Below are 14,324 nucleotides of genomic sequence, written 5' to 3' on the forward strand. Positions count from 1 at the left end.
ACAAAAAGGAAAATACAATAATCCCACAAATACAATACAAATTCCATCCCCATTCACGTCTCTACTATTCCCCACAAAGAAAAAAACTTCGAAACCAGCGCCATAAATTATTCCAACCGCCCACCAAAGCCACTTCGCAATCCCAAGTAATCGAGAAGCTTTGATCCCCCGCGCAGCCTCGAATTTTTCAGATTACACATCGTCGCCGCGGCTCTCGCGCGCGCAACCCCACCCCCGCCGCGCTTAAAAAGGACAGAAACAGCCGAGGCGCGGAGCTGCGTCCAGCAATCCCGCGTTCCCCTATATTTCGACGATTCCGATGGCGTCCCACGGCTCGCTGTTCAAAGGTGTGACTTACACCTACCGCGATTCGCAACGCGTACGCATGCCGTGTTTTATCCAGTGATTTGCCAGCCGCTCGCGTACTCGGCGTCGCACCCCTGGCGGGCGCAGGCGCGAGCCACCGTCGCGCCTCGAAATCGCAAGTGTCGGACGTCAGTCGCGTTCCGACGCCCACGACGCCCGGGCGTCCCTCTGGTTGCTCCCACTGTTCTGCCCTCGCTGCCATGTGACAGTCGCGAGGATCGGTTGATCATGGATGACCCGTGACACTTTCTAAATAACTGGAAACTTTGGTAGGACCTTGCACAGCATACTCGTGAATTTATACAGCGTTTATGAAAGTATTTTTCATTGTATTTGAGAGTTCGTTTGGTAATTGGAATTCTTTTGGAAGATAAAGGTGAATCGGTTGGGGAGGGTTTGACGCTGTGGAATCGAGTTGGAACGATGATCTGGCGCGAAAGGGGCAAGCGTGTGATGCTGGTTGGCGTGGACACGAGTTTTTCGTGACTTGCGAGGTCACGTGCGCGGGGCGGGGAAGTGGTGCGATTTACGCGCGTAATTCGAGCGATGCGTGATGTTACTGTGTGAGACAATGAGGTGGGGTGAGTGGTCCTGCAGCCTGCTGCGACGCAAGTTCTTTATTCTTTTGGTTCTGGTGGGATGCAGCGATGGATACTTGAACATCTTCATCAGCCAGTCCCAGGTCATGAAATTGCTGGGTGAGTGCTGTGTTATATTTTGGAAGGTTTGAAATATTTGTGTACCTGAGAGCTGAAGTAACCTAAATACTTCTTTTTTTAAATTCAGTTTTACACAATTTCTTGTTCCTTCATGTCATACTAGAAGAATAGGAATCTATTTTAAGTTCACTAGGTATTTTACATTTTTCAATAACTTAGAACTGACTAAGTTCTTATGTTTGGTAGTGTGCGTTGTAAGTGAAGAAAATTTAATAGTATAGACTAATTCTTATACTATGTAAAGAAATGGGTAATCGTGTTCATTTTTCCTGATTCAGTCTTTCTACTCCCCTGAAAAATAACATAAAAGGACTTAGGCCAGATTAACTCTCAGGTACAGACTTGCTAGAGATTTTACTGAAGTGAATAGAAATTTGTGTCGATTTGTTTTATGGAAGATCGATTAGTAAAAATATTTCACTTTTTAATTTTCTTGTGTAATAGTCTGTGCTTTTTATGACTGCCTCACGTGAAATTGTTAAATAAGAGAATATCACTTCTAGAGGTCTTGTAATTAGTGGTGAGCCACCTGGAGCCATCTCTGAAGGACGTTACTTTACAGAAAATTAGTCTCCTATAATTTTCCTTCTATTTTATTGAACTTAGAAATACGCTGGGGCTTAGTGACGCCTTTGAAAGAAGGCTCTTGCTCCCTTGGCTCGTTAACTGTGCACTCAATAAGACTTTAACGTGTTGAGTATTTAACTATTGTCGAATGTTTGAGAGGAAAAGTGTGAGCAACAGAATAATCACTGTTTTTCATTAGTTTTTAAAACAGAATTAAGTAAGTAACGACTTTAAATTTCATGAGGCTTGTTAGGTTACAAATGTCTGCTAATGTCAAATTTATAGAAATTAAAGTTAGTATTCTTTTTCAAATCATAAGCGCTACAAAAGAATTAATGAACATGAAAAACTTGAAACATCGTTTAGAATTTACCAAAAGCTGAATAGTAGCTATCAATTAAAAGAAACTATTTTATGGCTGAAGAAAAATATTCGAAGAAAATCCTCTATTCTGTATTATAAAATTTAGCAATTGGTATTTTTTAAAGACAAAGAAATTTTAAGAAACACCTGTTTTACAAATGTCAGCTGGACTATCTAAAACACAATAAAGAACTGTTGAGAAAGGAAAAATAAAAGACACTTTTCGCAGAAATATAAAATTTGTATATTTTCTTTCAAAAAAGTTTGAGAGAGAAACCAAATTTTTTAAAGAAAAAAAGTGAGAAATATAATAAAAGTGCCCTTAAAAAAACCGCAACCTCCAAAGAAATAGACAAAAAATAATTGCTTACTAGTCCATAAAAAACTTCAAATTACGTAGTTATTTTGCTTTCATAAACAACTAAAAATACTAACAGCTAAATTCTCATTAGTTTGTTATAAACTTTTAATTAGAATGACGCTATACTCGCGCGTGTCAGGCTGGTAACGAATCGCAGCTGCGTATAATTACCGATTTAACAATGACCACAGCAAACGAGGTCGAATTTAACAATACGCACCTGTGCGAGTCACATTGAATCTCTCTCGTCTCTTAATATAATATTGATTAGCGTCGCGAAAAACACCGCTGCCTCTTTCATCAAACGGGTTACAGTTCCAGCACTGATAAATTTAGCACAGGTATTACTATTCGTTAATCATATTCACATAACCATTGTCATTACAAAGGTTAATTCGTAGCAGGTCTGCTAATGCTATTTTAGATTGGAAATTTGATATTTGATTCTACATTCTACAGCCATATTCTATTTTAGTTATAACTTGGTCTAACTGGTCAGTGCTTCTGTATTAGATCAGATTTCACATTTTCAGATATGCAGGTACCCATATTTATAAATTTAATTATCCAGGATTTTTTTTTTACTTAATATCGAATTTTCCAAGTGAATGACGTTTATTTCATTTATTATGAGATAGTAACTGTTAACCTGTTAATCTGTTAACCTGTTGACTGTTAACTGTGGACCTGAAACTATTACTTGGTATACTAGTGTCCTGTATACTTTTTATTATTTTCGTAGTCCCAGGGAAGCCAGTAGTACAAACTTTAATGAGAATCAGTAGTTCTAGTCAACAATATCTCATACAAATCTAACAAAGAATGGTTTTAGATGTCCACCTTCGATTGCTTTGATTTTCAGACGTGTTATAATGGACTAAATATAAGGGATAGAGGTTTCTTTTGCTATTTTGGTTTGATTTCTTATTTAGGGGGTGAAGTTACCCCTCAAAGTTCATAAAATAAGATACGAGAAATCAAATTTTTGGCCTAAAGGTCACTATAAAACTTGGTATAAATTGAATTCGCCTCATAACTAATTATATGGATGATGGTCTTGTTAGCAACCACTCTCATCAAGGGGTAAACTACCCTCTCTCGTTTAAAAGAATATTTAAATGACCTGACAGCTGTAATAAAATTCACAAAATTCATAAGAAATCTCACAATTCTATATGCATTGTTTTATGATACTGAATTAGTAGTTTTTTAACCTCCTATTCATACTGGATGAGAGGGTGGGAGATATCATCCCTCAATAAGAATGTCTGATTATAAAAATATTCTTTTTGCACTTCATCTTACAAACTCTGAGAGCTGATTTCACCTCCTAAATATGAAGCTGAATCAAAATAAAAAAAACACATGTCTCTTACTACTTACTCCTTTATAACACATCTGAAACTGAAAGCAATCGAGCCTCGACAAGCAGAAACCATTCCTAGTAAGATAGTATTCTACGATCTCTCTTAAGACCCACACGAAGCATCATTTCAGCAGTTTGCACGAGGCAGCCGTTTCCAATGGTCAACAACTAGACACACAACTGGGTTTATGTACCCCTATGCGCTTAGTTTCTATTCCATCCGATATCACTTTACAATTCTATGGTACGTACGCTCCTCTGTTCGTCTGTATACAGCGCGCCTGTGCACACAGACTCGACGCGTCAATTTTCTACTAGCAGAAAAAGTGGAATAGCTGTATTTACGAGCGACCAGTCGTTCGCGATCGTGACTCCTCGAAAATCGAGCCAATCCTAGCGGCGCGCCGCTCAGGATACCTCTGTCCTCCGTTTCTGGTGTCAATGGTCTTGTGGTCGGGTATCGACACATTTTTCCATGGTTTCGTGCTGATAACGTTACATCACCCTGTGGTGAAGAGAAAAAGAAAGGCTGTGAATTCGAAAAGGTATTCTAGGTTGCAAGCTGTGGATGGATTAAATTAACTCTGGTATGAATATGGTTGATGGAACAGTGAGGAAGAACTTTGTTTAATTGATGATGAAGTGGCAGAGATTTTTTTTTTATTAGGTATGATGACTCTCTTAGCATACTCTCTATATTCTGCATCATGTATTCTATATGAGTGGTATGGTATGAATATGGTTGATGGAATAGTGAGGAGGAACTTTGTTTAATTGATGATAAAATGGCAGAGATTTTTTTTTTATTAGGTACGATGACTCTCTTAGCATACTCTCTAAACTTTGTATCATGTATTCTATATGAGTGATTCTGAGGTACTTCAGAAATTTTACCTATATACTTTTTTATTCAATTTATTAAGAGAGAATGTTGATATTATTAGAAAAATGTCAAGTGGCAGAGAAAATGTTAATATTGTTAGAAAAATGGCTCTTAAAAATTAGAAAAATGCAGTTTGAAATTCATACACTTCATTCTTGTCTAATTTCCTGTACACCTGATACACTAAATGAGTGTATTTTTTGTACAATTCTTCTAAATAAATTTACTACTATTTTGACATCTGCTGTATTCAGGATCGAAGTGACCCAGCATTCGTCGTACGAGGGTTAAAGTGAACGATAAAACGACCTGAAAGAATAGCCCCCCTGAAACTTGATCCTCCCTTCGAGCTTCTATCGAGACAACACAGCGCCACCCCTAGTTCCTTAAAAGCTTATCAATCTCACCGCCGAAGGCCACCGTTTTTCGGTGCATAAAACCGCGCAGCGCCATGAAAAATGCCTGATACGAGACGTTGCAGGTCGAAGGCCGTTAGTCTTCGTCCTCTCGTCCATGCAGGGATATCGAGGTGTCGTTGAGCACGGTGACGTGCAACCGTTCCAGGGCTGCGAGGACGAAAAGAATGGCGGCTTTAGAGTCGATTTCTCAGGTGCCTAAGTGCCCGTGAAACCCAACGGACGACGTAATCCTCGTTAGATCTCGAATCCTGCCCGCCCACGCGCGTCCCCCGCGCCCTCTGGCCCTCGAGGGCGCGGGGGTGGCCGAGGAGGGGGAAAGGGTTGATCGCGTCGCGCGAGGAGCGATCCACCGGAGGCGAGTTTAGTCGGCGGGGCTCTCGAAAGTCACTTAACTTAGATTGCACCAGCGAAATGACTTTAGTTCCCACGGAAAACTTCGTTCCGCTGGCGGAGCATTGCCTGAAAGCACCGAAAAAGAAAGGCAAATGGGGATGGGGAGGAATGCGCGGTGACAGAGGGCGTCAGGGCAACGGCGAGGGGGTTAAAGGGGAGGGTGCAACGGGGAGGAAGGAAAGAGGATCGTTAGAGCTTGTGTGTAGGCATGATTCACTTTGTTCTGGGAGGAACTTGGTTCCTTTTTGTGGGCTGGTCATTTTGGCAATGTCTCTTCGATGTAGGTTCGTTAATTTACAGTGTATGGTATGTCTGTGGCTGTGAGGTGAAGCGATTCATGTCACATTTTCAAACAATTCAGAGGGAGGCCTTAATGAATATGTAGAATATAAAATTGATGTTTTTAGAAAGAAGAAAAGGCATTTTATGAATTTTTTTACTTAAATATGAGGGTTTAAGGAGACACAAGTCTGTGAGATTGTATTGAAACTGAGAACTTGAAACGCTAGTATTTTAAAAATAACAACATATGACGTAGATCGTTTTGCCTTATAACTATAGATAGAACAAAGTTATACAGGGTGAGTCACTTAACTGTATCACCTAAATTTTCTGGTAAACCATTTCTTGTATGACAAAATGTTTCCAACGAAAGTTGTTCAGTATTGACAGAAACATACTCTGATTATCAAACATTCTTGATTAGATACACAAATAGTGCCTGCAAACTTTACATATCCATGGACAGCAGACATTTATCTACATATGTATGAGCAAAGTAGTCTAAAGTCTACATAATATCCTAAATACATATAATATACAAACATTACAATATTTCCAACCCAAGAAAAATCTCTCCGTAACTTTCCCTTACAAAAACAAAAATTTGCATACTCATGTACAACCAATTCCTCCAAAATAAAAAATAGTCAAGTTCCCTTATTTTTACCAACACTGTCGACAAATGTTAACAAAAAACTGCCCATCCAAACAATTGAATAGACAATTACTCTCGCTCGAAGCTGGGAGAAACAGCCAGCACTTCGAAATTACCAGGTCCTGAAATTGATTTTTAATTTGCTCCCAGACACAGCGGTGCGTGCCGCGCAATCAGTTTCCGTATGTTTACCGTCTGGACCACCGAACGGACCGACAAACAGCCGACAACATTTTCGTTCTCGTCGGCTGCCAGGTCCACCTCGCGAAACAACTCGCGCCGATAGTTCAGCTCGACCTCTGTCACTGGAAACGACAAGGGGAAATCACTTATCCTGCAGGAACGCGTCCGAGGGAAAATCACGCGACAGTTTCCACCATGGGGGAATATTTGGTGAATTTTCTGGTGAATCTCTGGCTGAATCTCGTGGATGAATGTTTCTTCGAACGTCTCACGATTTGACGTTGGGTTGTTAGTCGAGTGCTTGTAAACTGGGACGGCCCTTTGGGATCGATTGTTGACGTTAAAATAATGGTGAAAGGAGTTCAGGGTACACGGAATGGGAATCTTTGGTTTAAGAGTTTAAACAAATTTCTGGGGAACTATTTTTGAAATATGATCTTGGGGTTGTTTCTGGAGATGCTTTTCTGCATTCCCAGAAATTTATTCTCTTTTCTTTTAGCTCTTTATTTGCAAAGTGAGTCGTTTGCAAGGCAGATTATTTTTGTTCTTGAATTTTTTTCTGACTTGTTTAAGAGGATTAAGATGATGTACAGGGTGTTGCAGATCGAAACTGACAAACTTTATTGGTGTACTTGTGAGGTCATCTTGAAGAAAGAATATTATGTACACTATGGGTTGGTTTCTCTTCGTTCTCGAGATGTGGAAAATAAAGTGATATAAACCATAAATAATCAGAAGCAATTTAGCTACTTGTTTTTAAATGGTAATTATTTATTTGAAATTATATTTTACATTCTTATATATTAATTTATACTAGTTTACATTGTTTAAAATGTCCATCCCATGTTTCTTCTCGACCAACTCATTTCAATAAACACGGGAATAATCTCCTAACTGAACAGCTACACGTATCAATATTTTTGTATATATCTCGAAAACGAAGTCAAATTGCCCTATAGTGTATATATTACATTTATTTATTTTTATTAAAAGTGGCCCCCTAAATATAAAGTAAATATAAAGTTTGTCAATTTCGATCTGGAACACCTTGTACATTAATAAAAGCTATTTGACAGTACTCCAGAAACCTGAAAGAATATATAAAAATATTCAAGAACTTTGAATCTATACTGCATTTTTTTATTCTCATATCCTGGGCCACAGAGAGTCAAAGAATGCAAGAGATTTCTTTCTCAGATCAATTTTCGCACCAGCGACTTCAACCTAAATCCAATTAAACTAAACATGCACTGTATCTTCTCGTCTCAATATCTGAGGCCACAAATAATTAAAAAAAATACATCCAATTCATCCCACCGTGGTATCCTTCAAACCAGCAGCCACAATTCAAGTCGATAAGACTAGTATTCCCATTACCACCCCGTAGATCATCCTTCGACAGAGGGCTCGGGGCAGAACAGTTGACGTTTAACGACGTGGACATCTTCCGAGGATCATTCATCATCCTCCTCCCTGTAGAAATATTGACAAAAAGGCTTCCTGGTGGTCGGATGAGCGCATCGGTACGCGGCATCGGGGCACAGGCGTGTCGTTTCGTCCCTATCAATTTCCATGAGTACACAGAGTGCAAGGAGCGTTAGCCAAATTGCAGCAGTTTGCCAACGGGTAGATCCGGCCAGACGATAACGTAAACCGCCATGGTTTATGGCTGAGCGATCTCCCGTGTCTCGTGTTTGTGCACACGCTCCGATGCGTACGAATGCGCGTTTGTACCTGTGGATTCACATATTCTCCCGATATGTGCATAAATGCGGGACACACGTAGACGCCGGCGCAAATACATTACGTATTGATACAGACAGCGAGTGGTAGACCAGCGCGACACGCGCACGTGCGCAGGCTGACGCGATGTCTTAAATAAACTATGAGGAATCGCGGGAAAGATTGAAATTCCGTTCCTTAATCCATGGTCGTGGGGAGAATTCACTGGGAATCGGTTTTTAGATGCTTTGGGCTGGCAAATATTGTGCTGGCTATTGAAATTGCAATACTTTGGAAATGTATCAGTGATCGTGGAAGTAGTGTAAATTGTAAGTAAAAGATTTGGGGAAGTTGAATTTATCATCTATTTCTTAGTGTAAATTGATGTAAGAAGCATTCACGCTCAATCATTTCTTAATCCATGGTCTGGGGAGAATTGACTAGGAATTGGTTTTCAAATGCTTTGGCCTAGCAAATACTGTGCTGACTATTGAAATTGCAACACTTTGGAAATATATCAGTGATCGTGGAAGTAGTGTAAATTGTAAGTAAAAGATTTGGGGAAGTTGAATTTATCATCTATTTCTTAGTGTAAATTGATGTAAGAAGCATTCACGCTCAATCATTTCTTAATCCATGGTCTGGGGAGAATTGACTGGGAATCGGTTGTGCTGGCTATTGAAATTGCAACACTTTGTAAATATATCGGTGATTGTGGAAGTAGTGTAAATTGTAAGTAAAAGATTTGGGGAAGTTGAATTTATCATATATTTCTTAGTGTAAATTGATGTAAGAACCAGTAAGGATGCATTCACGCTCAATCATTTCTTAATCTATAGTCGTGAGGAGAATTGTCTGAGAATCGTTTTTTAAATGCTTTGGGCTGGCTATTGAAATTGCAATACTTTCTAAATGTATCAGTGATCGTGGAAGTAGTGTAAATTGTAAGTAAAAGATTTGGGGAAGTTGAATTTATCATCTATTTCTTAGTAGACTGAGAATCGGTCTTTAAATGTTTTGGCCTAGCAAATACTGTGCTAGCAATTGAAATTGCAATACTTTCTAAATGTATCAGTGATTGTGGAAGTAGTGTAAATTGTAAGTAAAAGATTTGGGGAAGTTGAATTTATCATATATTTCTTAATGTAAATTGATATAACAACCAGTGAGGGAGCTTTCATGCTCAACCATTTCTTAATCCATGGACGTGGGGAGAATTGACTGAGAATCGGTTTTTAAATGCTTTGGGCTGGCAAATATTGCGCTGACTATATTGAAATTGCAACACTGTGTAAATATATCAATGATGTAAAATATATCAATGATAAATATATCATGAAAGTACTGTAGCAGTGGTAGGGAGTAGTGATTGATGAAGATGATTTTTGAGAGTTTTGAGATACAACCAAAGTTAGTGATTACATTAATCTGTTTCTTCTTCTTCCTAATTTGAGTGAAAGTAATGCTCCATAGCATCTGACATTAAAAATGACCATTTATTTTCAGCTCACAGTTCTCATCCCCTTCCTGTTTATTCAGACCAATGATATATACAGGCGTGGAGCGTTTACACTACAAATATACGAATATTCTACGTAAAATAATAAATACAGAGCTATGTGGCGTCCATATATTAATAATAACAACTGCATCCGCGTTTTGTTTATACAAAGTCTGAATTGCTCACGGGCCCGTGTTTATATTGCAGAATCGCATTTTCTCGTTTGCTTTCTCTCGTTACAGGCCCCCTCTTCTGGCGTAACCCTTCGCCATTACAATGGGTTAATTAATACGCGCGTTTTCTCCATAATTAACAGCGATCTCTGGTCGTATTGTAAATCGCCACGCTTCTGATCGAAGCTGCGCAGAGTTTCGAGCCATCGTCGCTGGCGCTAAATAAACGGGCATAAATTCGAGAATGATTGACGTAAAATAAGTAAATTCTCTGGCAATGCAGCGTGACATATGCGCGGATGAAAGGGAACAAATTACGCGTGTCGAGTGCACGTTCATTTTTGCGGTAAAACGATTTGTCGATAATACAGTTTTTTGATGGATGTTGCCCTTTGTAACGCTGCTCAAAACGCGATTACGCAAATGTCATTACAACGGGAGGAAAGGGAACATGAATGGTTTCTCGATGAATGCGCCTGTGAAGATCATTAAATTAAAAGAAGATCAAAATGCAGGGAGGTTTCGGTGAAATTGTTTTGGTATTGTTATTTTGTTATAAAAGTGATGGATATTTCGCTTTTTGTAATTTGAGCTGTATTAATCGATGATAGAATTAAGCTGATGAGAATATTAATTGAAGAGTGTTCAGGTTAGAGAATTTTGTTCTGGTATGCATGTACAAAGTGTTTCAAAACATGTGGGCATGATTTCAGATACAATGCATTAGAATAAGTTTTAAGTCAGACACAGAAAACTAGTAGAATAAGTTTCAAGACAGACACAGAAAAATCAGTACAATAAGTTCCAAGTCAGACACAACCAGGTCAACAGAAGGAGCTCCAAGTCATATATCATACGTACCTTAGGCACTTCCCTAACAATTAATAATTCTCCAAACAAGGCTTGAAAGGTAATTCTATCTTCATTTTCGTCTTATTTTAATTCTATAAAAATAGATTTTCTAATTAATTTTCAAAACAGGCAATTGTCATAGCGTTAACATATAGTACCACATATTAAAATACCTGTTCCATGTACCCTGGCACTTTCACACCAGACAAAAATATTCCAGCCATACAATATACAATCAGACGTTATTCGAAAAATCCTGGCGAGCAGACCGCAGCAGAGGAAGAATTAATTCGACAGTGCGCCGTCGTTATTTATCGCAACAATTCCATAACGCGTTGTACCCGCGCCATAAATAACGCCATCGAGCGTGCTCATCCCCGCTGATCCTTTCATTCTCAACCGTTGCGCAAGACTGGAAGACCGTTCCAGACCGAAAACCCTGTTCAATGAAAAAGTTGGCTTCGTCCTGACGTGGAGCGCCGCGCAGGACAGCCGGATGTCACGTCTGGTTGCCTGGCAAGGAGGCCTCGGTTTTATGAAATCCCTATGATCGATGGGGGACCTTGTCACGCCGCTTCCTTCGCGCTGTCCACTTGACAGCGAATGCGCCAGACTGCGCAGGATCGATTCGCGATTAACCCTTGAATAGTTGTGGGTCACTTTTGACCCTGACTAGTAGTATTGTTATTTAATATAAATCAGGAAAATAATGCCTACATTCCTGTCTGAAATTATTGGGACGATTGCGTGGTTATATGATATGTATTTGGAAAAAGTTGTAGGATCAGTATCGAATTGCATTAAGAGACGTATAATTTGTATAATGTGGGTTTGATTTAGAATTTATTCTACTGCTGGTGTGAAGTTCGGTCAGACACAAGGACATGAGCAGAGTAGGTTCAAAGTCAGACATATTATGACCAGTAAAGTGAGTCCTGTGTTAGGTTCAAGAAATTCAGTAGGGTAAGTTCCAAGTCATAGAAAAATGAGTAGAATAAGTGGAAAGTCATGAATACAGGAATCAGTAGAATAAGACCAAGGTTATATGCAGAGTTATTAATTGTTGAGAAAAAGCTTAAGTAGAATAAGTAGAACAAGTAGAACAAGCAGAACAAGTAGAACAAGCAGAACAAGTAGAACAAGTAGAACAAGTAGAACAAGTAGAACAAGTAGAACAAGTAGAACAGGTAGAACAGGTAGAACAAGTAGAACAAGTAGAACAAGTAGAACAAGTAGAACAAGTAGAACAAGTAGAACAAGTAGAACAAGTAGAACAAGTAGAACAAGTAGAAGAAGTTGGTTAAGTAGAATAAGTGCGAAGCCAGCCACAGAGAAATCAGTAGAATAGGTCTCATGTCAGATACAGGGAATTCAGTAGAATAAGTCCCATGTCAGACACAGAAAATTCAGTAGAATAGGTCCCATGTCAGGCACAGATAAATCAATATAATAGGACCCTTGTCAGACATAGAGAATTCAGTAGACTAGGTCCCCCATGATCAGACACAGAGAAATCAGTAGAATAGGTCTCATGTCAGGCACAGATAGATCAATAGAATAGGACCCATGTCAGGCACAGAGAATTCAGTAGAATAGGTCCCACGTCAGACACAGAAAATTCAGTAGAATAGGTCTCACGTCAGACACAGAAAATTCAGTAGAAAATGTCCTATATCAGACACAGCAATACCTCGTCTGACTTTAGCATGTAGAATTACCCCTCAAAATTTCTGATCATTGAGGATTTATATTTAAAATGGAAATTCACAGAAGATAGTAAGTGTCCCAACATTTTTAAGACACTTCCTTTTCTAAGAGTATCTACCACACAAATAAAATAATTTCAAACCTGAAATGATTACTTATTAAACATAAATCCCCCTATATTACAATAACATTCACTCAGAAACTAAAATCGTTTATTAATTCGACAGAATAATACTATAAAAGAATAACATCTGGTAACATTGACAGAAATAACGTAAGACTATCTAATCGCAAAGGAAACACGAACACTAATCAGTCACACCATCACGTTTGGGTCACAACGGACCCAACCACCGCCATCCTCGAGTCCCAGCATCGCGATTAATACGTCGACCAGCGAGAATGCTTCGCAATCCAATCGCCGCGCTGTCCGCTCGTCCATCCGTTTACACGGGAAATTTATATACGGACAAACACTCGCGCCCGATCGCGATATATCCGCGATACCGTGCATATTTACACACGCCCGCGCCGCCGAGCGCGCGTGATTTACGCAAACACTCGCGGAGCGCGGAAGACGCGTCAAAATTTATCCCCGCCGATGGATCGTCGACCCGTCGACGATAAAACCGGTTAAGCCTCGCCATCGCCTGTTTGCACGATATATTAATATATGTTCATCAGCCGTTCCTCTGTTTGCTGGGACAATTGCGCTGCCTCGAGTGCAGGACGATTCTCACGCGCGTGTTTGGAGAGGGCTACGTGGTCACGGGAGTATTGATGTGAATGGGAGAATAATATACGGTGCTTCTGAACAGCACGATTGTAAATTTAAGGGGCGATTCTACACAGTAATGTCAAGCGAAAATCGAGAGGGATAATTTGAAAATAAGGAAATTACTTTTGGTGTAGGCGTAGCAGTGTGGTAGAAGTAAATGGGAGGAAGATAAGTAAAAAGGTTTTGGTGAAAATAAGGACAAGGCTAGGTGGTTTATTTTTATAGGAAATGGCAATGAATATAAGGAATTTGTTAATAGCATTGTGTAATTTTAAAGAGTGATTTTAGATATCAGCATGAGACGAAAATCAAGCAGCCTGATTGGAAAGGAATGAAATTATAGTTGGATGTCGATTATCGGAAATAATATTAACTTTCAAATTTGCAGTCAGTTTTTTTGTTATTTTAGATAAACTAGTACTAAATGATGGTTTGAGGTTTAGTTAAGGTCTTTGTATAATTTAGTCCTCCCTACGTCTCTTTTTCGAGTATTTAAAAATACAGTAACAGACAAAGGAAAGTTTAAAAACCAAGTTCTATGAAGAAATACACTAATTTACACAAAACAGAATTACTGAATATTCATATTATACCAACTGTGAGGTTCTATAAAATGGAAATAATTTTGTCAACATAAAATAAGACATCTGTTACAGAAGCTTTAATAATCCTGTATACAAAGATCAATGTTGAACATTCTATTCAATATCGAACCATTAACAATTAAAATCACACAGTATGTAACAAGATCCTCTCTACAAAAAGTGATTTCCAAGGATACATAAATGCACCATCGAGCTTCTATCGAGACAGCACAGTCCCTCAGGAGGTGCCTGTGATAAGCTTGGCAGATTGAAAACAACAAAGGCTTTATAATGTGTAGGATCAGATAAGTGCAAGTAATTTCAAGTTGCGCGACTGTTTAGTCGTTTCTGGAAAGTCTATTGTTTTATATAGGAACGCGTACTTAGTGGCGCAACTCCCGAGTAACTTTCTGTCGCGGCGTTGTACAACTTCTTGACGACTGTTCGCTG

The 14,324-nt window shown here is 39.1% G+C and overlaps 1 protein-coding gene across 1 annotated transcript in view; it reads left to right on the forward strand.

The window, feature by feature from the left end:
* Positions 1-629: 629 nt before the first annotated feature.
* LOC143186951 (tyrosine-protein kinase Dnt) overlaps positions 630-14,324 on the forward strand; it is a 116,896-nt gene continuing 103,201 nt past the window's right edge. Inside the window, exon 1 of the mRNA XM_076390839.1 lies at positions 630-1,064. Coding sequence (XP_076246954.1) covers positions 920-1,064 — 145 coding nt within the window. The 5' untranslated portion in view covers positions 630-919. The remainder of the gene's footprint in view (positions 1,065-14,324) is intronic.

The sequence above is a fragment of the Calliopsis andreniformis genome, unplaced genomic scaffold (genome assembly GCF_051401765.1).
Source record: "Calliopsis andreniformis isolate RMS-2024a unplaced genomic scaffold, iyCalAndr_principal scaffold0022, whole genome shotgun sequence".
Lineage (NCBI taxonomy): Eukaryota > Metazoa > Arthropoda > Insecta > Hymenoptera > Andrenidae > Calliopsis > Calliopsis andreniformis.